This window comes from Gorilla gorilla, chromosome 21 (assembly GCF_029281585.2).
Source record: "Gorilla gorilla gorilla isolate KB3781 chromosome 21, NHGRI_mGorGor1-v2.1_pri, whole genome shotgun sequence".
Taxonomy (NCBI): Eukaryota; Metazoa; Chordata; class Mammalia; order Primates; family Hominidae; genus Gorilla; species Gorilla gorilla.
This window is the reverse complement of record NC_073245.2, coordinates 46,913,480-46,940,162: the sequence shown is the minus strand read 5'-3', so window position 1 is coordinate 46,940,162 and position 26,683 is coordinate 46,913,480. Positions and strand designations below refer to the sequence as shown.

At 47.7% G+C, this 26,683-nt stretch overlaps 2 protein-coding genes and 1 long non-coding RNA gene across 13 annotated transcripts in view; 1 reads left to right on the top strand and 2 right to left on the bottom strand.

The window, feature by feature from the left end:
• LOC129529177 (uncharacterized) overlaps positions 1-3,428 on the bottom strand; it is a 40,844-nt gene extending 37,416 nt beyond the window's left edge. For both annotated transcript variants that reach the window (XR_008674629.2, XR_010132229.1), the window contains exons 1-2: positions 3,316-3,428; positions 863-1,040 (exon numbers count right to left, since the gene is read on the bottom strand). This is a non-coding gene — a long non-coding RNA (uncharacterized lncRNA). The remainder of the gene's footprint in view (positions 1-862; positions 1,041-3,315) is intronic.
• Positions 1-15,829, top strand: part of NCOA6 (nuclear receptor coactivator 6) — a 110,183-nt gene extending 94,354 nt beyond the window's left edge. For 6 of the 7 annotated variants that reach the window (XM_063702113.1, XM_063702112.1, XM_055373358.2 and 3 more), the window contains 2 exons: positions 3,348-3,496; positions 15,261-15,829. In XM_063702113.1, the coding sequence (XP_063558183.1) occupies positions 3,348-3,496; positions 15,261-15,304 (193 nt within the window). In that variant the 3' untranslated portion in view covers positions 15,305-15,829. The remainder of the gene's footprint in view (positions 1-3,347; positions 3,497-15,260) is intronic. The other variant, XM_063702111.1, reaches the window with a different exon arrangement.
• Positions 15,830-17,189: 1,360 nt separating this feature from the next.
• On the bottom strand, positions 17,190-26,320 carry TP53INP2 (tumor protein p53 inducible nuclear protein 2). 4 transcript variants are annotated; one of them, XR_008674628.2, is made up of 6 exons: positions 26,096-26,235; positions 25,134-25,250; positions 21,745-21,919; positions 21,091-21,379; positions 20,202-20,557; positions 17,190-17,550 (listed from the first exon to the last, which is right to left on the bottom strand). XR_008674628.2 is itself a non-coding variant. In XM_019017283.4 (5 exons), the coding sequence occupies exons 3-5, from the start codon at positions 21,866-21,868 to the stop codon at positions 20,308-20,310; spliced, it is 663 nt and encodes a 220-aa protein (XP_018872828.1). In that variant the 5' UTR covers positions 21,869-21,919; positions 25,134-25,250; positions 26,096-26,320; the 3' UTR covers positions 17,190-20,307. The 4 variants fall into 4 exon arrangements, 3 of the variants coding, with proteins under 3 accessions (XP_018872828.1, XP_018872829.1, XP_004062090.1); XM_019017283.4 differs by having other exon boundaries at positions 17,190-20,557; positions 26,096-26,320; XM_019017284.4 differs by having other exon boundaries at positions 17,190-20,557; positions 21,745-21,899.
• Positions 26,321-26,683: the final 363 nt, after the last annotated feature.

Sequence of the window (26,683 nt, the reverse complement as noted above, 5' to 3'; positions counted from 1 at the left end):
CACTCCAACATGAGCAACAGAGTAAGACTCTATCTTAAAAAAAAAAAAAAAAAAAAAAAAAAAAAGTCTAAAACATAGAGCATTAAATAGCATAGTCAATAAATGCATAGCTAAGACTTCACCCCTGTTCATCTCATTCCAAAGTCATTGCTACTCCTACTATACCACTCTGCCTGTCTGATTTTATTTGGATTGGGCTAATGTTTGAATTCATCTGCATTTCTCAAGCATGCACCAGCTATTTGTCTAGAGAAAGAAGCTAATCAGACCAAAAATACATTTGGGGTATTTGTTTCCAGAGATACCTGAGCATTGACCATAAAAAACAGGATAGTTTTGCTGTGGCTTTTGTTTTGCCAGGAGAAAGAGGCACTTTCATTAGGAATCATCTAGCCGGGTACAGTGGCTCATGCCTGTAACCCCAGCATTTTGGGAGACCAAGGAGGGAGGATTTCTTGAGCTTAGGAGTTGCCCAGCCTGGGCAACATAGGGAGACCCTGTCTCTGTGAAAAAAAAATTAAAAATTAAAAATTAATAAAAAATTAGCTGGTCATGGTGGCACTTGCCTGTAGTCCCAGCTACTCAGGAGGCTAAGGTGGGAGGATCACTTGAGCCTGGGAGGTCAGGGCTGCAATGAGCCATGATTGCACTACCCACACCCCAGCCTGGGGGACAGAGTGGCATCCTGTCTCAAAAAAAAAACAAAAATTTTTTTTAAAAAAAGAATTTTCTTTCCTCAGAAGCTTTGACCATTTTCTGAGCTCCTAGCCAGAAAGCCATCTTCACCACCTCTCAAAGGAGGTATAAATCCCCCTGACTTGTAATTCCACCCCAGCTCCAGCCTCACCTCTCCTTGACTTACCTTGGCTTATGGTTGGGTGTCGGACAGCTGTTATACATAAAGCTATGGGAGTGAACGGTGTGTCCCAGTTCCCAACCACGGTGCTACTAGCAAAGGGTCCTCTGGCAGGAGTGAACAGTGGAAGGGTAGGGATAGTTGACAGTCAGGTTATGGTCTGTGTCCTTAAGAGGCTCACGGTCTAGTTGGAGACACAAAACATTAAAATAGAACATGATGTACAATCTGATGGGTGCTCTAGAATGCCAGATAAAGACTGTGAACCCAAGAGACAAAAGAGACAGCTCTACTTGGGAAATGAGATCATGGAAGACTTCCCAGAAGAGGCAGCCTTTTGACCAGTATTGTTTTGTTTTGTTTTGTTGCATTATTTTTATTTGTTACATGTCTTGCAAGCAAATTTAATTTTCTGAAGAATTTTTTTCTGATCATTTTAACATGCGTTTTTGAACCATGAAAGTGTAAAAATTTATTAAAGAAAACCAGAAATTCAGATCAGAGAATTACAAACAAGAAAATAACTCACCAGTAAACCAGTATTCCTACAACTCAACAATATTCACTGTACATATATTTTAGTTCATCTGCTTCTAGTCTTTTTCACACAGTGTGCATCCAAATATATTGTGTCAGATTTATGTGTATAGGGCTGGGCGTTGTGGCTCACACCTGTAATCCCAGCACTTTGGGAGGCCAAGGCAGGTGGATCATTTGAGGTCAGGAGTTCGAGACCAGCCTGGCCAACATGGTGAAACCCCATCTTTACTAAAAATACAAAAATTAGCCAGGCGTGGTGGTGCATGCCTGTAATCCCAGCTACTCAGGAGGCTGAGACAGAATTGCTTGAACACAGGAGGCAGAGTTTGCACTGGGCTGAGATCCTGCCACTGCACTCCAGCCTGGGGCACAGAGCAAGACTCCATCTCAAAAACAAACAACAACAACAAAAGATTTATGTGTATATAGCTCATATTTATTCATATGTAGTTACATATATACTCAACACATACAACAATGAAAATGGAATTATACTGTTCATTGTGTTGGTAAGTTTTTCCCAGTTGGTAATGTGTCATAAATCGTTTTGTCATTAAATAATCTACAACATGATTTTTCATGGCTCCATATGGATGTGCCATGGTTTAGCCAACTAATCTACTATCGTTAGGTATTTAGGTCTTCTGTTTTCACTAGTACAAATAAAATGTTTTAACTTCCTTATGTGTGGAGCTCTGTAAAAAGATTTGTTTCCTTAGGCACCTAGAAGTGGGATTGCTGAGTCAAGGGTTACACCAGAGTTTCTCAGCCTCAACATTATTGACCTTTGGGGCCAGATAACTGTTTGTTGTGTGGGGCTTACGTTTAGTGGCATCCCTGGCCTGTACCCAAAAGATTCTGGTAGCACCCCTCTCCCCAAGTTGTGACAATCAAAAATGTCTCCAGATGTTGCTAAATGTCCCCTAAGAAGCAAAATTGCCTCCTTTTAAGAACCACTGGGTTATACAATTTACACTCCAGTTAGGAGTGTATGTAAATGTTTTTATTCCTGTATCCTCAATAACAGTGAATATTACCAATTTTAAATCTTCGTGTACTAAGAAAAGGGGGTTGGGGTGTGGACAATCAATATACCTAGCAGTGTATTGTGAATTATCCCCATACTGTGGCTTCTAATATGCTGTTATCTGACTCTACCAGGATCATTAGTAAATGCCAATATATGTTAATAATTTCCTAGGTTTATATACTATTTTGAGTTAATAGCAATTTTCAGACATCTTATATTAAAGACCATTTTCATGATTCTAAAAAATTACAAAATCTAAAATGTTTTAATTTTTGAAGGGAACTATTACCTTAGGAAAATGGGTGAGGGGCCTGGTGAAATGGCTCGCGCCTGTAATCCCAGCACTTTGGGAGGCCGAGGTGGGTGGATCACTTGAGGTCAGGAGTTTAAGACCATCCTGGCCAGTGTGGTGAAACCCCCATCTCTACTAAAAAGACAAAAATTAGCAGGGCATGGTGGCACATGGCTGTAGTCCCAGCTACTCGGGAGGCTGAGGCAGGTGAATTGCCTGAACCCAGGAGTCAGGGGTCGCAGTGAGCTGAGACAGCGCCACTGCACTCCAGCCTGGGCGACAGAGTGACACTCTGTCTGGAAAAAAAAAAGAAAAGAAAAGAAAATGGGTGAGGAATTAGGGGAGTTTTGTTCCAATTTTTTTATGTCTTTTACCAGTTTTTCTACAATTTCACCAACATTATGCTTTACTATTTTATTTTTACTAATGTAATAAGCTAGACTCACTTTTAAACCCCCAGTAACATAGAAGGCAATAGTGCTTATTACCCCAGGTTGAACTGCTTTCTCTCCAGAATAACTATATAGTTCTTAGTCTCCTACTTTACGAATGAAACTATCTGAAGAGCCCGTTTTTTGTGTGGCCGGGTTCCCTCACCTGCTTGGAAACTTTTTGCTTCCCTCTGTCAGCAGTGAGCCCAAAGAGATAGTTGAAAAGTCCAAAATCCCGAGCCGAAGAAACTCCCGAACTGAAGAGCCAACTGTGGCTTCTGAAAGTGTGGAAAATGGACATCGTAAACGATCTTCTCGACCTGCTTCAGCCTCCAGCTCTACTAAAGGTTAGCAGTGGGATGTGGGTGCTATTTGTGGGTCAAATAGAGGAATAGAGTTCTTACCACAGCAGCAGAAGACTTTGTCCTTCATCTTTGCTTCTGTTCCTGAAGTCTGTCAAGTGTCTTTGTCTTCTACTACCTGTTTGATCCTTCCTTTATTTGTTCACTTAACTGTATGTTTTCTGTGTGTGTACTCAAGAGCAACAAGCACTGCTGGAAAAAAGAACATAACAGGGCAGATTTATTCCACTGGTTTTTGGGTTTTGGGTTTTTTTGTTGTTGTTGTTGGTTTTTGTTTGTTTGTTTTTTTGAAACAGGGTCTCACTTTATTGCCTGGGCTGGAGTGCAGTGGCACAACCACAGCTCACTGCAGCCTTGAATTCCTGGGCTCAAGTAATCCTCCTGCCTCAGCCTTCCAAAGCTGGAATTGCAGGCATGAGCCACCACACCTGGCCTTGAGTCCACTTTTTTTTTTTTTTTGAGATGGAGTCTCATTCTGTTGCCCAGGCTGGAGTGCAGTGGCGTGATCTCAGCTCACTGTAACCTCCGCCTCCCAGGTTCAAGTGATTCTCCTGCCTCAGCGTCCTGAGTAGCTGGGATTACAGGTGCGTGCCACCTCACCTGGCTAATGTTTCTATTTTTAGTAGAGACAGGGATTCATCATGTTGGCCAGGCTGGTCTTGAACTCCTAACCTCAAGTGATCTGCCCATCTCAGCTTCCTAAAGTGCTGGGATTACAGGCTGAGCCACCATGCCCAGCTGATTCCACTTTAAATTCATGATCATCCACTTCAGATAGGTCCTGAATATGGCCCAGCTATCTTTCCATGTTTCCATGGTCAACTATCTTTCCCACTCTCTATTCTTTTTAAACCTGTGGTCCACACTTTCTCCCCTTCTCTCTTGGTAGAGACCCTGACCTCTTCATAGAGAAAATAGAATTCCCTCAGCTTCCCACTACCAAGAAATAAATCTACCAGTATCCTCCTTTGTGCTTCCTATAATAGAGCAGCTGTCCTTCCTCAAGTCTAAGGCCAGTTTCTCCATCTATGCCTTTGATCCCATCTCCTCTGACCTTCTTAAGAACCTTACGCTGTGAGTGTTCTCTGTTGACTACTATCTCCTTTTTAAATTAACTTTTCCCTTGGGTTCTGTGACCAAGAACTCTCTGTTGTCTTCTGCTACCACCTCTCCAGCTGTTCCTCCTCAGTCTCCCTTCCCAGCCATTAGATGGTGACCTTCCTCAGACTTTGATCCTGAGTCACCTTTTCTCTTCAAATTCGTATTTTCTCCCTAATGGATCTCAGTCATGCCCCTCTTCTTTAGTAACAGCCTTTCACAGATGACTTGTAAATCTGTATTTCTATTTCTAGTACAGACCCCTAGAGATCTTAGACAACTGCATGCACATCCTTACTGGAACCTCAGACTCAACATATCTAAAACCAAACTTGTGATTTTTCACCTCCAACAGTGAGGTCCTCTGCCATTGTGCCCCATCTCAATAAATGGCACCACCATCTATCCATTAGACAAGTCCTCCTTGATACCTCTCTCCCTCACCCTTATATCAAATTCGTCACAAAAAACTGCCCATTTTATCTCAGGTGGCCCTTTTCCATCTTCACTACTACCCACTAGCTTAAAACCCTTCAATGATTTACCATTGTAATTAGGATTAAAGTCCAAAAGCTTCAACCTACCCCACAAGCTTCTGTGTGGTCTCGGCCCTGTCATCTCCCAGCCTCATCCCACTTCCCTTAGCAAGTCGGACATGCCATCCTCATTCCTCTGATCCCAAGCCTGTGCATATGTTGCAGCTACTGCAGGGAGTGCTCTTCTCTCTGCCCACCTCTCTTCTCCTTAACGTCCCACCCTTCCTACTTATCTTAGCTCAGTTGTCACTGCTATGGGGAATCACAGCACCAGGTTCTTCTTCATAATACCACAGCTATAACTTTTTGCCAGTTTGTGACATAGGTAATTAGTATGTATACTTGGTTAGGGCAGGAGATTATGTCTGATTTTGCTAACTACTGTATCTCTGGTGCCTAGTATGGTGCCAAATACAGAGATGTACCAATCAGTAATTATCAGATGAATAACCATCTATCAAATATGTATTAAATATTTACTACATGTCAGGCCCTGAGGTTATAATAGTGAAAAGACAGAGTCTCAGCCACGTGCAGTGGCTCACGCCTGTAATCCCAGCACTTTGGGAGGCCGAGTCAGGTAAATCACCTGAGGTCAGGAGTTCGAGACCAGCCTGACCAACAAGGTGAAACCCCCTCTCTACTTAAAATACAAAAATTAGCTGGCTGTGGTGGTGGGCGCCTGTAATCCCAGCTATTCGGGAGACTGAAGCAGGAGAATTGCTTGAATCCAGGAGGCGGAGGTTGCAGTGAGCCAAGATCGCGTCATTGCGTTCCAGCCTGGGCAACAGAGTGAGACTCCATCTCAAAAAAAAAAAAAAAAAAAAGGCTCTGTCTTCACCACATTGAAAGACGAATTCTAATACTCTGTGTTAAATGTTAAATGCTATGATAGCAAAATTACATGGCACTATAAGAGCATATAGCTGAGATACCTTGCTCTTCTGCCAGGTCAGAGAAGGCTTTCTAGAAAAAAAATGACATGACATTTAAGCTGAGACCTGAAGAATGAGGAGGCAGTGACCAGATCATTCTCTTAGGAAATGTGCTGAGCTTGAGTAGTTCAGTTTGGGTAAGGTAAGAGCTGGGATCCTGGCTGAGTACCTGATTATCAGCAGGACTGCTGAGAAACGGTCAAGTATCATTGGGATGCCAGCCTAAAGACCAGGCAGATTCTGGTGCACCCACACTAGACACTAGACATGGATCTGAGGACTCAGCTGCTGTTGGCAGGTTATGTCTCTAGGCAAGAATGTCACGATGCCTCACAAGAGCCTCTGGGAATAGGCCAGAGGTCATATACAGGTAAAATTGAGGTGTACAAAGTACCATCACCATACTCAGCCTGCTGGAGAGTTAAGGGGCACAGGTGAGAGAGGCCTTCTTTCTTTTCCAGGAATAGTGTATACACCACAGTCAGGGTCTCTTAGGTATCCTCATTTTAGGTGGAGATGTGAAGCCAATAACTTCATTCCTCCTCCCTGGGAATCATCTCTAGGCAGAAACTAGTTTGGAAGGGAGCACACTTTTCAGTATATTGAAGTACTACACTTAAAGCATAAAAGGGAACATGCCTAGAGTTCTGTGGGAACATCTGCTTCCCCTCAGTTCTGCATGTTCTTGTAGCCTTTCACTTTCCCAAAAGAGTAAGATCTTCTAGGCTATAGAATATGGTATGTAATTACCTTTAAAGCGGGGGAAAGGTATTGGCCTTTAGAGATGTCACACACCAGATTTTTGGAACCTTGACCTCAGCCCAGAGCCTCAAGGTACTAAAGGGTTATTTACAGGGCACCAGAAAGAATCTAAGAAGCAGCTGGGACAGTTAAGAAGAGATGCTCAAACTAGAACCGCTCTGTAGAGAACTACCAGCCAAGAAGAGATGGAAAGCTAGAACCTGTTTTTAAGGGGTGTTGGGGATGGGGAATAAGCCTGTACACTTAAACTGAACATTGTCCCACCGTGGCGGTGGTGATGTTGGAAAGCCTGGCACATCCTTGCTCTGAGGCTTAGCAGTTGGCTTAGAAGAGGCCATAATGACTCTCAGGCTTTGTGATCTTGCATGGAGGGGTGCTAAGTGTCTCCCTAAAGAATGGCATAGCTCTGGCCTGTCCCTGGAATCACAGTCATGTATAGATATCCGCATCAGTCGCAAGACCTCAGGCCATCATTCTCTAACTGTCCCTGGTTAAGTTACTGTGTATGAGTAGAAAAACAGACTCAGTTTCTCCTGCTATACTCTCACAACACGCTTCTGACACCAGATGTAAGGTGTTTTTTTCCCCACACATCAAGCAAGCCATCAGTTCTGCCTCAGACACCAGCTGGGTGTCCTCCAATTCAATTCTGACACTATCTGCCTGGAGATAGTATCAGATCCACAGGTTTGAGGGCTCAGTCCCACAAGACTGCTGCCCACTTCCAATGCCAAGTGCAAGCCCCAGGTTGTTTTACCTGTGCTTCTGACTAGCTGGCTAAAAATTGGAGTTTCCATGAACCCCTCCTAACCAGATCCAGTTAATTTGCTTGAGTGGCTCATAGAACTCAGGGAAACATGTTTACCAGTTTATTATACAGCTTTTTCTTTCTTTTTTTCTTGCTTTGTTTTGTTTTGTGACAAAGTCTCACTCTGTCGCCCAGGCCAGAGTGCAGTGGCACAATCTCGGCTCACTGCAACCTCCACCTCCCAGGTTCAAGCAATTCTTATGCCTCAACATCCCAGGTTGCTGGCATTACAGAGGCTTGCACCACCATTCCTGGCTAATTTGTGTGTGTGGGTGTGTGTGTATTTTTTTTAGTAGAGATGGGGTTTCATCATGTTGGCCAGGCTGGTCTCGAAGTCCTGACCTCAGGTGATTCACCTGCCTCGGCCTCCCAAAGTGCTGGAATTACTGGTGTGAGCCACTGTGCCTGGCATTTTTTTTTTTTTTTCATTTGAGACAGGTTCTCACTGTGTCACCCAGGCTAGAGTACAGTGGCATGATCATGGCTCACTGCAACCTTGAACTCCTGAGTTTAAATGATCCCTCTGCCTCAGCTTCCCAAGTAGCTGGAACTACAGGTGTGCATCACCATGCCGGGCTAATTTTTTAATTTTTTTGTAGAGATGGGGTCTCCCTGTGTGCCCAGGCTGATCTTGAGCTCCTAGCCTCAAGTGATCCTCCCACATTGGCCTCCCATATGAAAGTTTTTTTTTTAATTTTTACATGTATTTTATTTATTTATTTATTTATTTTTAGATGGAGTCTCACTCCATCGCCCAGGCTGGAGTGCAATGGTGTGATCTTGGCTCATTGCAACCTCCGCCTCCCAGGTTCAAGCAATTCTTGTGCCTCAGCCTCCCAAGTAGCTGGGATTACAGGCACATACCACCACACCCAGCTAATTTTTATATTTTTAGTAGAGATAGGGTTTCACCATGTTGGCCAGGCTGGTCTGGAACTCCTAACCTCAAATGATCCACCTGCCTTGGCCTCCCAAAGTGCTGGGATTACAGGCATGAGCCACCATGCCCAGCCAGCTTTTTTTTTTCTTTTTTTTTCTTTTTTTTTTTTTGAGACAGGGTCTCACTGTGTCACCCAGGCTAGAGTGCAATGGCACTATCATCACTCACTGCAGCCTCAAACTCTTGGGCTCAAGCAAGCCTCCTGCCTTAGCCTCCTGAGTAATTGAGACTACAGGCACATACCACCATGGCTAGCTAAATTCTTTATTTTTTGTAGAAACAGGACTCACCATGTTGCCCAGGCTGGTCTAGAACTCCTGGGCTCAAGTGATCCTCCCACCTTCGCCTCCCAAAGTGCTGGGATTACAGGCGTGAGCCACTATGCCCTGATATTTTAAAGCAGTGGTCCCCAATCCCCGGGCCATGGACTGGTTGGTAGTGGTCTGTGGCCTGTTAGGAACTGGGCCGCACAGCAGGAGGTGAGTGGTGGGCAAGCGAGCATTACTGCCTGAGCTCCATCTCCTGTCAAATCAGAGGTGACATTAGATTCTCATAGGAGTGTGAACCGTACTGTAAATTGTGCATGCGAGGGATCTAGGTTGCGTGGTCCTTATAAGAATCTAACTAATGCCTGATAATCTGAGGTGGAACAGTTTCATCCTGAAACCATCTCCCCCGCAACCCCCAGTCCATGCCAAAAAGGTTGGGGACCACTGTTTTTAAAGGATAGAAATGAACAGCCAGATGAAGAGATACATAGGGCAAGGTCTGGATGGATCCCAAGTATAGAAGCTTCCATCTCTGTGGAGTTGGTGCACCACCCTCTTAGCAGGTAGATGTGTTCTTGTTCACCTTCTGGGAAGCCCCTGAATTCAGTCCTTTTGTGGGTTTTGTGGGTTTTTTTTTTTTTTTTTTTTTTTTTGGATAGAGGAAGAAGGGGAAGAGGAGGTAGGTCCCTTTTGGGTTTTTAGTGGGGCTTCATTACATAGGCATGATTGATAAAAAGAGTTGGCCATTTGTGATCAACTCAACCTCAGAGCTGTTTCAGGAACCATGGGCAAAAGGCCAAATATTTTAACAAAAGATGGCTCACTTAGGAAATTACAAGAGTTATAGGAGCTGTGAGCCAGGAACGTGGGACAAAAACCAAAAAATATATATTGTAGTATCACAGTTACCTTTTAAATCAGAAATGAGTACTGTAGCTCTTTTGGTTTTTCGGTATTAAAGCTCTTGGAGCCAAATTAAAGAATAATTATGCATATTTTTGGCCTGTATATTGTATCCAAAAATGTGAACCAAGTTATAAAATAATTTACTGTGATTGTATTTAAACCCATACCCAGAATGTGATCACCAAATATCAAGCTGGTTTCTAAAATGGATGCACCTCAAATGTGGGGACATATGGAGTGCTGGGTACCTGAAATATGAGTGAAGTATCTTCCTGCAGAATCAGCACTGTGTAAAGTTTTGAGGGGGAAAGGGGGCTTCTTTTTGCATTTAATAAGAGTTTGGTCATATATATCATATGCAAACAAAATCAGAGACATTCTGTGTTTTTCATGAAAATCTCTGAAGCTGAGAAACACTATGAGCAGTTTGTAATTAAAAGTGTTGCTGTTTGTATTGTTGGAGAACCAGTGATATTAATCATGCTCCTGCTGCGAGAGCCAAGTTTGCTTACATCATGCTGGCCAAGGCCTGCCAGACTGCCAGATCAGAGCAGGTGGGATGGATGATTTCTGGGCAAGTCCAGGAAGGCCCACATGGTTTTTGGTCATTCTTTGGTCCATTGTTTTTGTTGGTTGGGTCACTTATAATTACACAAAAATTAGCTACCACAGATCACTTTTTAAAATTGCACCTGATCAGATGTGTTGTTTACAAACATGCAAATGAGTAGTTCTCCTTCCTGACATGATGAATTTGCCACAAAAACACAAATGATTTTTCTAGCTTGCTTTATCATTATTTACTCCTCCATTTAGAATAGTTGTTGTTATATTTTCAACTGGGAAAAAGGTAATTATTTTTTTAAAAGGTAGTTAAAAACATGAAGTTCAAAACGTTAAGTTTGGAACCAGGAAAATATGTTAATTTAAGGAAAGTTCAGAGCAATCTGTAATTATCAGCAGCCCTGGGTGTCCCTCTGACAACAAAGTAGGTGATAGCCCCACCCTACCCACAGCCAGTGAAGGAACTGTCTAAAAAAACACAGGGTATAAAGATATACTGAATTAAAACAGAAGTATTACTGTAGATATGCAAGTGAACATATATTTATAATGTCATGGGAGAAAACCCTGAAGAGTAACCACCTGAAACTGTAGTAGCTTCATTTTGAAACCAACCATGCAAATTGTGAAGGAAAATTTCCAGAATGTTTTTGTTTGTTTTGAGACAGAGTCTTGCTCTGTCACCCAGGCTGGAGTGCAGTGACTTGATCTCGGCTCACTGCAACCTCTGCCTCCTGGGTTCAAGTGATTCTCCTGGCTCAGCCTCCCGAATAGCTGGGACTACAGGCATGCACCACCACTCCTGGCTAATTTTTGTATTTTTAGAAGAGATGGGGTTTCGCCTTGTTGGCCAGGCTGGTCTTGAACTCCTGACCTCAAGTTATCTGCCCACCTCTGCTAATCAAAGTTCTGGGATTACAGGTGTGAGCCACCGCATCTCGCCGATTTCCAGAATTTTTACAATTACTTAGACGTCTCGGGTAGAAATAGTACAGTGAAAGGCACAATGATGTGAGCAAGGTCAAAGTCCATTTCTAAAGCTCCTTGGATGGTAGAGGTCACATACTAGAGGATTAAGTAGAGCCTTGTACTGTAGATTTGGTCAAATTTGCTTAAGGTCAAAATGAGGCAACCAGGCTGAAAAACAAATCCCTTTATTAGGTTACAAATTTAAATGTTCCCCCAGTGACATAGTTGGACAGTCACCTAAAAGACTATTATTGACCCAGTTCTTTACCACCCAGTTGGTTCTAAGACATGGATATAAATGATTTGACTACACTGCTAGAGTTTGAACTATTTGTCTATCTGTTAAGAGACACTAATTTTGTAAAATCCCTGATGGTTAAAAAACCGAAGGTAGGTTCACAGTCAGGCCAGGCAGCCTTTAGGAACAGCGTGCCAATCACAGTCTGAGGTACACCCTGACTGGATCATTAGCCTCTACATCACTTACCTAGAATTTCTTACCTTAAAGTAATTTGTGGCCAGGCTCAGTGGCTCACTTCTGTAATCCTAACGCTCTGGGAGGCTGAGGCGGGCAGATCAGTTGAGGTGAGGAATTTGAGATCAGCCTGGCCAACATGGCCAAACCCCATCTCTACTAAAAATACAAGCATTAGCTGGGCGTGGTAGTGCATGCCTGTAATCCCAGCTACTAGGGAGGCTGAGGCAGGAGAATTGCTTGAACCCAGGGGATGGAGGTTGCAGTGAGTTCAGATTGCACCACTGCACTCCAGCCTGGGCGACAATCCGAGACTGTCTCAAAAAAAAAAAGTAATTTGCAAGACTCCATCTCAAAAAAAAAAAAAGGTGATTTGCCTATTCATTAGAGTAGTAAAAGTGGTAACATTTTGGAGGGAGTAGAAAATCAACTACCAAAACAAAAAAACTCATCAAAAAATGTTTTTTTCAGACAGATTTTTTTCAGACATGATGGGGAACAGTGGCAAAGGACCTCACTGTTGGAGGTGAAAATCCCAAGTTTGGTTTTAGACATGTTGAGTCTGAGGTTTGCTCTATGTCTCAGATTGACTGGATTTATCCAGGGAAGGTGATAGAGACTTCAAACTCAGTTTAAAATTTATTTTTTTCCTCATGGAAGTATGAAAGTACATCCTTCTCCCCACCAACCACAGTATCCAAAAGATGAGGGTTTTTAATGGTGGGTTTGTGGGTTTTTTTGCAGTTTCTAGCACAAGTCATTTGTTTATTCCTGACCCCACTCATTGATTCATGCTCAGAGGCAACCTACCAGTTCATTGGGTGCTTCGGAGCAGTGACAAATGGGAACAAGCAAGGAAGGAGGGGGAGCCTGAGGTTGCCTCTCTCCCACACCCCACTACCCACTTCTTTTCCCAGCCACATATGTTTCTCAGACATACCACTTGATCCTTCATATCACAACAAGGGAAAAGCTTCCAAAGTTGACCTAATTAATGAATGTTTTGCTGAGGATGAACACTGTCAAGACAAAAACCCTGCCTATTTTTACGGCAAATGACAAATTTGCTGCAGTGAAAATAACGCTTGAGATTTGGACCTGAAGAGTTGATTTTAGGGAGTTATGTGGGCTGTGTGAGACTCTTAATTTACATGAATTAAAATAAAGAACACCATTATTAACATCCCGGCAGATTAACTGTCTTCTGATTAGTAAAAGACTAATGAGTAAATCAGAAAGACTGATTCTACCACATGGCGCAAAAAAAAACATGACCTTTGAGAAGACAAACATACTGAAATTTCCACCAACAGAGGCTTGAATGAAATTACTGTACTGGGCACCTCTTGGAAATTCATCTAGACCGCACTTCTTTTTATTTTTTTATTTTTTTTATTTTTTTTTTTTGAGACGGAGTCTCGATCTTGTTGCCCAAGCTGGAGTGCAATGGCGCAATCTCGGCTCACCACAACCTCCACCTCCCAGGCTCAAGCAATTCTCCTGCCTTAGCCTCCCGAGTAACTGGGATTACAGGCATGCACCACCACACCTGGCTAATTTTGTATTATTTAGTAGAGATGGGGTTTCTCCACGTTGGTCAGGCTGCTCTTGAACTCTTGACCTCAGGTGATCCACCGGCCTCAGACTCCCAAAGTGCTGGGATTACAAGCATGAGCCACCACGCCTGGCCTAGGCCTCACTTCTTAGCAGTCACCTTAGCTAACAGAGTAGTGAAATTTTTCCTTACAATCTACATATTTATTAGAGTCTGGGTTCACAAAATATTATGATACAAAAGACAAAGGAAAATTTGCCTTGAATACAACCTAACATGCAGTATCAGAAAATTCAGCCTAGTTACCAGAAATGGGTAAATCTGATACATCTTTTGTATTGATATATTAGAAGCATTTTTTTCTCCTTGATGAGAAGTAATTTTAGAACATTATTTTCATATTAAAACCAGAATATGAAATAAAGGTGACCTTTTGAAGTCAATATGAGATTCTAAAGAAGTGTTTACATTTGGAGAGCTTCAAGCTATTCACTGTACTCTGCCATAACTTTGTGTAGAATTTTTTTTTTTTTTTTAAAGAGATGGGGTCTCTGTCACCCAGGCTGGAGTACAGTGGCATGAACATAGCTCACTTCAGCCTTGAACTCCTTCAGCCATGAACTCCGGGGCTCAAGTGATCCTCCCACCTTGGTCTCCTGAGTAGCTGGGACTACAGGCATGTGCCACCACACCCAGCTAATTCTTTTCTTTTTGTAGAGATGGGTTCTCACCATCTTGCCCAGGCTGGCCTCAAAACTTCTGGGCTCAAGTGAGCCTCCTGCCTCAGTCTTCCAAAGTGTTGGGATTACAGGGGTGAGCCATCACACCTGGCCAAAACGTTTTTAAGAAACACAGTTTAAGTCTGGCATAAGATTAAGTTAAAACACTGATAGTACAAGAGAAACTAAAGGAATCAAAACATAGTCATTTCCCTGTATGTCACTGTCATTCTGTGTGTAAATCACTCAGTTCCCACCTCCTCCATGAAGCCTTCAGGCTCACTTGGGCTCAGAGCAGGCCGTTGCTTATTCTGAATTGCATTCATGACTGTATGTATCCACAGTCTTTTTTTTTTTTTTTTTGAGACGGAGTCTCGCTGTCTCCCAGGCTACAGTACAGTGGTGGGATCTCGGCTTACTGGAACCTTCACCTCCGTAGTTCAAGCAATTCCCCTGCCTCAGCCTCCTGAGTAGCTGGGATTAAGGCGCACGCCACCCCACCTGGCTAGTTTTCGTGTATTTTTAGTAGAGATGGGGTTTCGCCATGTTGGCCAAACTAGTCTCAAACTCTTCACCTCAGGCAATCCGCCCACCTCGGCCTCCCAAAATGCTGGGATTACAGGCGTGAGCCACCACGCCCAGCCTTCCACAATCTTGATATAACTGGCTGGGCCATAGTAGACCCTCACTGACCAAGGCCCATGGTCATGTTGTTTAGACCTTGACTATAGCATGACAAAAATGGTTCCTTACTGTGAAACAATAGCTTGGCTCCAAAAGGGATCCCAAGGCAGGTTTTTTTTTTGCATTCTAACACAATTTACTCATTTGCTTATGGCATTACTCGTTGATTTCTCACCAAAAGCATTGTCAGTCTATTACACTTCGTTTTATGATGAGAACTGGTGAGGGAAACAGTGGGTGAATTGCCCAGCTACAAAGGCTGTCTCCACCCTGCACTTTCTCTAGTCAGTGTGCTTCATCGCCACCACCTCTGTCACATTCCCCCAATTCTGCCCAATGCAGGACCACACCCTCTTCCCACATAAGTCATCAAGCAAAGCCTGTGACTCTCTCCATTCAGAGCACCCCTTAGACAGATTCCGAGTTGAGTAGGGCTCCCCTTAGGTCTGCCCTGCTTGTTGTGGACTGTCTAAAGGGCACTGCTGTAAAGAGTTACCTCCACTGAACATGTCCTTTCTTTCCCCCACAGACATAACCAGTGCGGTGCAATCCAAGCGAAGAAAATCCAAGTAACCAAGCAGGACTGCGACTTGATACTTGTAAATGTGTGTGACTTTTACAAAGAGCAATTTTGAGCTGTGACTTTTTTAAATCAATTTCTGTACAGTTAGTAATTTTAATAATGTGGCCCTTTTCCTAGTCCCTGCAACCTGTTTCATAAAGTGCAATGGGGAAAGCAGGATTGTTGAGCCCTTTTGGTGTTGCGAGTTGAAGTTCAAGATTTCTAAAATGTTGTCTTGTATTGAAAGGAGCTAATGCCATTATAAATGTTACTAGTTTTCACATTTCCTAAGCAGCCTAGAGTACAGGGTGAGCATTTTTAGATCTCCTAATGACGTATTGTGCCGTGGAAGTACTGTGTGTGAATAGCAGTAGTGGGGGCAAAAGCAATCTCATTTGGAAATGTTGTAAATAATTTTATTATATAGTGTTTTGGATGTATTTGTTGTAGAAATGGACCAGTGAATAAAGAGAATCTAAGGATTTGTACAATGTGAAATAATGTGTTAAATAAATGTCATTGTCATAGAACATAAAGTTATGTTATTGGTAAGGGATTTTTGGGTGATCAGCTCTTTCTTTGGACCTTAAATAAGCAGACACAGCCTTGTGAATGGAATTCCCATCTAGTCCTCATTGAACCTGAGATGCCCGCCTGGCAAGTTGAGGAAAATGTACATACTTGCTCCCTCACCTCATTCTTGGCTTTGAAGAAACTAGCCCTGTTCAGCACTGTGCCAGGTATTTTGATATATATTGCTCAGATTTCTTTTGATGCAAATAACAAAACCAACTTAGAGATCAATGGCCACCCAGGATTTTCTAGAGACAGGAAGCTGTCAGCAGCTGAGATGGCACTTTTTCACCATGTCACATATCTGCTCCTCCATTTGCATGGTGGATTGCTCCAAAACAATTGTGCTGACATCTCCTCCTTGCAGGAGGTAAGCCCAAACTGGCCTGTAAGATTGTGCCAGCATCAAGAATCTAGTCCAGGGCCGGGCATGGTGGCTTACACCTGTAATCCCAGCACTTTGGAAGGCCTAGGCGGGCGGATCACCTGAGGTTGGGAGTTCGAGACCAGCCTGATCAACATGGAGAAACCCTGTCTCTACTAAAAATACAAAATTAGCTGGGCATGGTGGCGCGTGTAATCCCAGCTACTGGGGAGGCTGAGGCAGGAGAATCGCTAGAACCCAGTAGGCGGAGGTTGCGGTGAGCCGAGATTGCGCTATTGCACTCCAGCCTGGGCAATGAGTGAAACTCTGTCTCAAAAAAAAAAAAAATCTAGTCCAGTTTAGGTCAGGTTTCCACCTTTAGGTCTGTGGTTCGACAGAGCAGCTCCCAAATTAAAGGGGTCATTTTGTGTTACATATTTCAGAGATGTCCCCTACATTTCACTCTGGCTGTCCTGCTTCAAAATGTGTGTAGTCTCCAAAGCCAGCTGCTTCTGCCCCACCCTACCTGCAACTTTAGGAGACTCTGATGCTTGGGGCCCTGGCCTTGTCTCAGCCTGGGCTTCAGCCTTCTGCTGTATCTCCTCCAGGATTAGACTTCATCCTTTCCCCTCCAGTGGCTACTTGCCCTTGCTCTAACCCAGTGCCTGAGACCAAAAGGATGAGTTTGGTCATTCTGTCATGCTGTTATTCTCATCTCTATTTCAGCTGTCTTCATGTATGTGTCTTGCATTGTAAGGATCCTCTAAAAGTAGTCATTTATGAGTCAGACCCCATTGTCTGGCTCTGTTCCCAGTAAGCTTATCTCCCCTCTTCCTCTCTCATATGACACACACACCAGAACCAAAGCCAGCTTTATCATAATATCCTATGCCACTACTGTGCTTAAGATTACAAGATGCTTCTCATACTTAAGCTCAACTCAGGCAGAAAGGATCATATGCTTTAAATATATTTTTATTTGTTTATATTAATTTTTTTCTCCCATAGAGGAATAGCATTACAGTCTAACAGAATTCTGTTACACACATACACAGGCATGCCACATGACCCAGTTGAGGTGGTTGTTTCCTTGAGTCTGTTGACACGTCACATGGTCAAAGTCTCCTCATTTCAGCCAGTCTCAACACAAAACACCCAACAGGGATGCACTCAACTTGTTGGTTCCATGTGGAACTAGGTGGCAGGGCGAGAGGGAAAGTAGTAGAAGGGGGCTATGGTGTGTCTGCATTCAGTCCCCTCACATAAAGCCACGTGGATCTAGGGGGGTATCCAAGAGCTCTGGTGGGGTCCGTGTTGCACCTAAGACATTATAGGTCAGAGCAAGTTGCTCAGAGGGTTCCAGGCAGGGGGCTGGGGAGCAGGCATACTCTAAAACAGCACCAAACTGCATTCATACACGGTGCCCTGCTGGGGCTAGACTGGCAAAGGCTGGAAAGACACCCAGCTTGAAGGAACCACTCAGACTTACTGGGGAATAACTGGAAGTCACTGTTTGATGTAACTGGGACTCACTCTAGAAACGGGTCCCTCTGACAGTTTTGGCAAAGTGCTGGTAGTACTGACATTAATACTCACAAATTGATACAAACTCCTCTAGGGCCTCAGAAAACATCAATCAAAACAGACTCTCTAACCCCCTCCTAAGGTTGCATAGGACTTTGAACTCTGGTTCCCTCATGTATTCAAGTTCTGTGGTTTAAAAAAAAATCCTGAAGCATGCTCAAGGTGAAAGGCACGTACACAGTCAATACAGTATGACAAGGGCTGATGCTTCAGGAGTCAGACTAGCAGGAGACTGAGTAGTGTTGGTTCTTAGAAATCTATACACAATTAAAATATTGCCACACTCAAATGCTACAGAATCTATAGGAAAGGTACAAAAAAATATGAGCCTTGCAGCCAAGCAGGTGAGAGATTGGGTTCTAGAATACAGGAGCCTCCAGAAATATAGGTAAACAAAAGGCCTTTTAAAATTTGAGCCAAATGCCCTATAACTTAAACTCTTCCCCCACCAGAAGGATCATGGGCACCACACAGGACTGAGCCTAGGTCCCAGCTGGCAGTGAGGAGCAGGCAAGAAGGGTTGGAGGGAGATTCAGCTCTTAGAGGTGCCGAAGACCCTAGGCTGGCTGTGAAGTGCCCAAGTGGTAGCTGGAAGAATAAAAGCAACTAGGTTCTGAAGGAGAACTTGGGAGAGGAGCAAGGCTGTCAACTACTGGGGCCCTAGTGGACTGGCGTGGGAGCTTTGATCCGTTTTTAGTGTTAATTTGGCTTATTCCCTGGAATAGGAGACCCCATCAGGTCTTCCTCTGTCCTCATCCCAGCATCCATGGGGATACCCCATCCCTTCCCCACATACCCCCCATGAGGCCTGGGGCTATAGGGTCAGGGAGGGCAGCTGCCTTTGCCCTCATGGGAATGCAGAGTTTTCTCCAAGCTTCAGCTTGGCTGTGAGGCCTGGAAACCTAGAGTTGGGGTGAGGGGAGGACCTATGTTCATATGTACCAAGAAGTCTTAAAAGTTCCTAGGAAGAGTGAGCACACACTAGAAAAGGACGGCTAGAAAGAGGAAATGGGAAGCAACTCGGGGCATCCCAAGAGGCTGTTGCTGGTGTCTGAGCCCAAAATTCAGTCTCACCACAAGAAGGGGAGGCTGGTGGCCCCTGCCCCTTCTGTCTCCCCCAGGGATTCAGGTTCCCTCTTCCAGGTATTTACTGGAGGAGAAGGGGAAGGGGATCATAGGGTACCCATTTCTCCCCAGCAACCTAGAAAGAAAGAGAGGCCTGTGGGAGAAAATGAAAAGAGGCCCCCTGAAGGCCCTGAACCTGGATAGGAACAATTTGCAGATTGGGACAGTGGGAGTCCTGGACTCCTACTCGGGACTGCTGGCTAGCCATACTGAGCAGGGTGTGAAATACAAGGCCAGAGGCAAGGTGAAGACTGAGCTGTCAGCCTTGGGATGGCTTCACCCCATGGTGTGTCCTCCAGCATCACTGCTCTGCACGCTGACCTAGGGTGTGTGCCCTTTCCCTGCCTAGAAGCCCTGTGGCCTGCATGTCTCCTAAGCTAGTTCTAGCACCTTGGGCTTGTGAACAGACGGCCAGGATGGTAGGGCATTGCCCAGCTTCTATTCAGGTGACGTGTGGGGGGTAGAGTGGCAAGGTACTAACTAAGCCCTTCAGATTTCAGGGCCTGCAGAAGGGTGGATTATAGAAACGGGAAGTGGGGGCAGACTCCAGGCTTCAGCCTGGGAGCAGGGTTTGGCCTCCCTGAGCAAGCACAGTGCACACTCCCTTGGTGCCCTGCTCCCTGCAGCTTCTCAACGTGTCTGTCCTGTCCGCATCTCCAATAGGCTGCCTCGTTTCCTAGATTCCCTCCATCTTCTCCCTCTAACTCACGTCTCACAGTCCTCTTCTACATACTGTACCTTTCCAGGCCTAAGCAGCTCCACAGAGTATCGCCCCCAAGGCAGAAGGAAGGGGAGACTAAAAGCAAAACCCTGAGCCCTTACTGGAGGGCAGTGACAGCAGCCCAGGCTGCACAGGCTCTACCTGGTCAGAGCTGGGCTCAGGGTCCCCACCATTTGGTAGGGAATTACTGGGAATGAAGAATAAGGGAACAGGAGTGAGTGTAATGCCAACCATGGGATAGTGTGAGTCATGTAAGGTGGGAGTTGAAGGTGGGGAATGAGCCAGATCAGGGACTGGAAGAAGCTTTCAGAAATAGGGGCAGGCCAGAGGTAGAGGACTGGAGGGCAAGGGTGAAAGGGAGAGACAGGGATGGGGACCAGAGAAGAAAGGATGGAGGGGCCAGGAGTAGGGGGCATGGATGATTAGATGCTGGGTATGGGGGCCAGGAGTGAGGGTGAAGGGTGAATGGGTTCAGAGGCAGATTAGAGGATCAGAGATGGGGAAATTGAGGGTGTCGGGGAAGGAACGGCTATCACCCAACCTCACACGCTTTAAGAAGGGAGGTTTCGGTGTCCAGCCCGAGGAGTCGGAGGAGCCCGACAGGGATCGGGAGTCGGCAAGGGGTTCGTGGCGCGGCCGGTGGACGCTCAGTAGTTGAACTGGCGCTGGCACGGCTGGTAGATGAAGCTGCTCTGGTTCTTGGACCGGCGCGGACGGCTCTCGCGGGCTCGGTTCTGCCGCTGCACCGCCTTGGCGCTCAGCGCGTGGCGCTCTGCCCGCTGCCGGGCCCGCTGCAGCCGCCGCACCTGGCCCGCCTTCTCCAGCAGCGCCGCCCGCGCTGGGAGAGGAGCGGCGTGGCGCGCGGCCCGCGGCTCGCGGCGGGCAGGCGTCAATTCCCTGTGAGGACAGAGCCAGGCTCGGTCAAGCCGGGTAAGCTGGGCGGGGGGGCTAGAGGGCGCTGCCATCTCTCACCCTTGCTTCGGCTCAGTTCTGTGTCTGTTCAGATTGGGGTGCCCGACGCCCTTCTTGTGGGTACCAACCCGGAGGTGTCTCCTCGGTTCTAGCCTTTAACAGGTAAACTGGACCTCGGGGAAGACTGGATCCCCACCCCCTATTCCACCCTTGCCTTTCTGTTTAAGTCCCACTCCCTAGGCGCTCCAGCCACGCTCCTCAAGCCTCCAACCCCGGCCCCAGCCTCTTGGCCACGCCCCTCCCTCTCAAGCCCCGCCCCTCCGTCCGCAGGCCCGCTTCTAGCCTCGCCCGGAGGCCCACCGGCCCCCCACTTTGTCTCAAAGGCAATCCTCCCAAGGGCGCTACCCCCTCGAGCGCGGGGCGGGCTCCTGGCCCCACTACCCCAGCCTCCTAGCCTGGACCCTGGCCTCCAAGATCCGTCTCCCTGGGCCTCCAGGCTCCGCCCCCGGCCCGCTCACCCTTCGCTGAGGTCGCCGTCAGGCAGGGCCGCGTCCGGGAGCGGGGAAGGGGGCCCGGGCTCTAGCACTATGGTGCTGCCGGTGACGTAAACGGACATGCTGGGGTGCTCGATGAGGAGGTCCTCCAGGGGACTGCTCTGGAGGCGGGCGGGACCGAGTCCAGGCCCCTCTGCCGTAAAACAGGCGGGAGGGGTAACAAACCAGCTCTCGTCCATCAAGGAGGGCGCGGGCGGAGGGCGGCCCGCGGGGGCAGGGGCGGCCCCGGGGCTGGGTGGAGCCGCGTAGCTGTCTACGGGGCGCGGGATGGGAGCCGTGCAGAGGAGGGGAGCAGCGAGGAGGGACACACACACACACACACCGGACAAGGGGGCGGGGAGAGAAAGGGCATCGTCAGTCAGACCTGCAGCCCGTCCGCAGCGCCCCGGGGCACCCACGGGCCAGGAGTCTCGCCCTGCTGCCCTAGGGGACCTGACGTGCGGCCTCTCCTGGGCCGCCAGGAGAGAGCCCCGGCTTTCATGGGAAGGGGCCCCGTGACCCCACCTCCAGTAGGCTTGGGGGACGCCCCCGTCCCCCAGCAGCGCCCTTCCCCTCCGCTGCTAGGCCATCTGCCCTTAGAATGACTTCACAGGCCCAGGAGACAGACCCAGGCCTCACCCGGCAGGTCAATGATGAGCCAGCCGTCCACTTCATCCTCCTCCGACACGAAGGCGCGGGGGCAATCGGGGTCTTCGGGGGGCGAGGGGGTGCTGAAGAAGAGGCTGGTGAGGCGCTGGAACATGGTGGGGGGCGAAGCGCCTCACGGGGGCGCCCTATATGGCAGTGCAAAAACCTGGGAATCAGAAGGACGTGAGAGCCACCATTGATTGAGGTTCACCCCACTCCTGGCCTGGGGCAGAGGCCAGAAGATATCACCCCCAGAGCAGGGAGAAGGGTACACACAACGGGGATGTGTGCGGACGCTTTGGGGAGATGTGCTTTCTGCATTCAAATCCAGGGTTTTTTTTATCTTCTGTATGATTTTAGAAAGTTATTTAACTTATCTGTGCCTTAGTTTTCTCATCTGTCAAAAGACAATGATAATAGTACCTTCCTCCGGGCTCTTATAAGAATTAAATAAGCTAATAATAGTATCCTCCTCCAGGCTTTAATAAGAATTAAATGAGCTATACCAAAGTTATTGAATGAAAAAAAAGATGGGGGAGGAAGAACTAAATGAGCTAAACACTTATAAAGTGCTTAGAACTATGTCTGGGCATATGGTAAGCACTCAACAAACTAATAAATTAGTTATTATTACAGGGTGCTTTAGGAACATAGAGTGACACATGACACAGCTCTGCCAGGGAAGGTCTCCAGAGAATTGGACATCCAAGCTGGACTCTGAGGAGTAAATAGGAGTTCTCCAGGCAGGGAGGAAATTGCCCATATTGTCTGCTTGTTATCATTATAATATAGCTAGGCCAGGCACAGTGGCTCACGCCTGTAATCCCAGCACTTTGGGAGGCAGAAGTGGGTGAATCACTTGAGGCCAGGAGTTCAAGACCAGCCTGGCCAACATGGTGAACCCCGTCTCTACTAATAATACAAAAATTAGCTGGGCGTGGTGGCAGGTGCCTGTAATCCCAGGCTGAGGCAGGAGAATCACTGGAACCTGCGAGGTGCCACTGCACTCCAGCCTGGGTGACAGAGCAAAACTCGGTCTCAAAATAATAATAATGATATAGCTAACATTTATGTTCCAGGCACTATGCTAAGCAGCTTTACCTATATTACCTCATGTAATCCTCACAACAACTACAGGAAGTGGATAATTACTGTCCTTACTTTACAGTTAAGAAATTGAGGCTCAGAGAAGTTAACTGTCCCAAAGTCTCAGAGCTAGTAGGAGACAAAGGTGGGATTGAATCCACACAATCAGATTCCAGAGGCAGCACCCAGAATCACTATATTCTATTGCCTTTTCTGGGTGTCTGTCTGAATTTGATATTTTCAATTTGGTGGCCAGGGGTCATGGTCCATGTGTATTTTTCTGGGAAAAAGGACCTTGGTTTTCATCATGATTTCCTAAACAGCAATCTTTGACCTCAGAGATTAAGAACCACTCCTGGAGCCTGTGTGGTTTGAAAAGCACTGGCCAGCAGAAATCCCATAGAACTGCTACCATCTTACCATGTGATTTGGCACACCTCGGTTGTGTCTGTCATATGAGGTGTAAAGATGGCATGCCGGCAGGCCCTCCCCACTCTGACCCCCTTTTCCCAGGCTCCTGTTCAAGGGCAGCATCCAGGGGTAGGAGGAAGATCAGGTTGCTTGGGCTCAGGGAGACAGCAGGTCAGTGGGAGGTGATGATGGAGGGAGGGAGCTGTCAGTTTCCAGGGGCCCTCAAGGATGAGCACTGAGGGTTGGACCCAGACCCAGGTAAGCCCTTAACCAATCCTTCCCTGGGTGAAGATGAAGAGGGAGGCCCCCTACTGCAGAAATGGAAACACCAAGGTGGTAGCTCTAGATCTACCCCCTCCCCATGCCAGCCTACCTCAGGACTAGAGCTTGGCTGGGGGCTGCTGGCCATACTCCCCCAGTACCTGAAGCCTGACTGACTCTCCACACCTGTTCCCTAAAGATGCTCAACGGTTTTGCTGCTGAGACACTTGTCACCATTCTCTAAGGGTGTTTCCACACTTCCTGTAGAACTTCCTGGGGGCATGTCCAGACTTCCCTGAAGGCATTTCTCCTCTTTCTGCTAATCCACCTGCAGTATTGCCATGCTTATTGCTACCTCCCCCATTCCCTAGAAATGTTTTCACACTTGCTGCAGAATCACCTCACTTCCATACCCTGAGAATATTTCCACATCTGCAGACTCACAGTAGGCTTAAGATGCTGGCTTCCCTGGTGGGATGGGGGTGGGAGATCTACAGGGATTAAGAAGGTGGGGCCACCCCCAACTAGTGTCCCCCCAGCACAATTCATGTATCCCAACCCATCTGTAGCCACAGGGAGCTAGTGATTCCATTACCAAAAGCCCAGAAAGTTTGGCCCCTCTTGAAGGAAGGGAATATCGAGGCCTCGATGAGGCACATCCTCCTTCCAAGAACCTACTACTTCATGGAATATGAAAAAGAAGTTAAGAGCTGTTTCAGGGACCATCATATTCACCCAGCCCATTTTAAAATCTGATGATCAGAAAGAAGACATAAATCTATCCAAAAATACATGGCTAGATAGTGGCAGGGCAGACCTAGTCCCACGTTACTGTGCATCCAGTCCAGAGTGTACACAGTCAGGAAAGACTCAGCAAACAATCCCCAAGAATACAATGATGCAGGGGTACAGAGAGGTGAAAAAGACCTTGACCTAGCCACACCACCCCTCGCCTAGCTACAAAAGGGTCTGGGGTTACTGGCACCAAGATTTAGCATGCATTTACTGAAGACCCACTGTGTACCAGAGCCTGCACTGTGCCTCCCCAAATTTCAGATAGGTTTAGGGGAGGGAGGCTCAGGGGAAAAGCTCCCTGCCTGAGGTCACACAGCAAGTCAGTGACAGCCAGGAGTGAAAGCAGCACCAGCCAGCCAGTGCCTGCCCCCTCTCCTGACCACTTGAGGAGCCTCCCAGATTTCCTTTCCCAGCCCTGCCAGCTTCCTGGTTCTCACATTCCCAGTTCTGCTCCAGGGAGAACCATTCCCTTTAATAACTACAGCAGCTCTGCCCAGAATAGCATTTGTGCCCTAAGCCACCCCTACCCCCAGCCCATCCTTGAGCAAACTCCCAGCAGGAATGGAGTTCCTGGTTCAGCCTCTAGGCCCATCCACTTGTTAAGTCAGAAACTCTCCTTATCCTATCCCTTCTCCTATACTCTCTGTGGGCAGAGGTGACGAGGGAGCAGCAAAACACCTGCAATTGTCTGCACTAGGCCAGGTCAGGCCCTTCCTAGCTGACGACCTAGGAAGTTGGGAAGGTAAAGGGCCAATAGAGGGAACCCTCACCCCACCCTCCACCCCAACATCAGCCCTGGAGACACCCCGAAGCAGCCAATGACTCACCTCTCTGTGATCCAAACAGCTGGGAGGCAGCGATTTTATTGGACTCTAGGACTTCAAGATACAGTGAGGACAGAAGGGGTCAGGACCACAAAAGGTGAACCAATCTGCAGAGATTCCCTGGAAAAAGGTCCAGGAGTAAGGAGACCTAGGAGCCTATCAAACTGTGATAAGGCTGAGCCCAAGATCGGGTCCCCAGTGGAAGGAGGATGTGTATCTTACCACTTGTATTGAGCCCCTATTATGTCTTTGCCCCTGGCTAATAATCCATCTGTCACTCAGTGAGCATGACTCTAATTGGTTATGTGACCTCGAGAGAGCTAATCCTCCTCTCTGGGCCTGTTGCCCCTTCCATGCACTGGGGTCTAAGACCCCTCATTTTGGGTCTGGGAGTGACATCAGCTAAGGCGCTGCACACAAATCAGGGATTAGGAGGATGTTATTCTGTTAGTCCCTGGGGGCGGAGTCTGGAGCCGGAGGGAGGGGATCCCACCACCATCTGGTGCTGTCCCAACCACCTGGAGTCCCATGCAGCCCTGAACTCCTGACGACCCCCTCAACCTAGGCCCAGCAGCGCCGTCTGACTCCTTCTCAGGTTGCAAAGAGAAAGTAGGGGATCAGAGGCCTGACCCCAGCCCCTGGATAAGCCTAGGAAATCGCCGATCCCCCTGCAGCCCCCTTTGGATTGCAGCGTCTCACCCAGGGCCCAGCCCCGACACAGCGGCTACCGGGTCACGGGAGGACAAGCGACCCGAGCCTGTGGGGGCGGTGCCGGCCTTGGTGACGTCTCAATGTCATATGCAAATAGAACGACGTCATGGTCTACCGGGCGTGCGGCAACCAATCGGGAGCCGGGAACGCGGCCCCGGCGGCCGCCGGCGGAGACAGACAAAGGCCCGGGCGCGGGGGGCGCAGGGCGTGTCCGTGGCAGGGGAGCCCCCAGGCCCACCCGGGTCGGGACTCACCTGGGGCGGGAGGGGGGCGGCGCGGCGTTGAGGTAGTTGTGCGGCGGGGCGTCCCAGGGTCGCCGGCCGCTCACAGGCCGGGCCGCATCGCCGGGACTCGCGGGGGAGGCGGCGGGGCCGCGGTCGCTCCGGGCTGCTGAGCTCGCCCGCTGGGCTTTGAGTCTGTGCGGCCGCTGCGGCGGGGCTCACGGCACAAATTGGAACGTTCAAACAGCTGATTGTGACGTCACAAAGGGGCCCGCCCGCCTCGCGTCACCGGCTGGCGGGGCAGCGGCCAATCCCGGGCTGCGGATCCCCCCCTGCCCCTCCCCTCCCCTTCCCTCCCGGTTTGCGGGCCGGGCGCTCGGGCCGGGAAACGTTCTCGGAACCGGGAGGGTGAGTGTTCGGGGAAGCAGCTGCGGGGAGCTGGGAGCCCTGCGCCGCGGCGAGCTCTCCGCGAGGAGGATCTCCACTCCCTCCTACCGGCTCCTTATTTTCCTGATTCTTCCCGGATCGCAGCGCCCTCACCTCTCCCACTGCTCCCCAAATCCTTTCACTGAATCCTATATCCAAGTCCCCCGATGCGGACCCTGTTCTCGATCCACACCA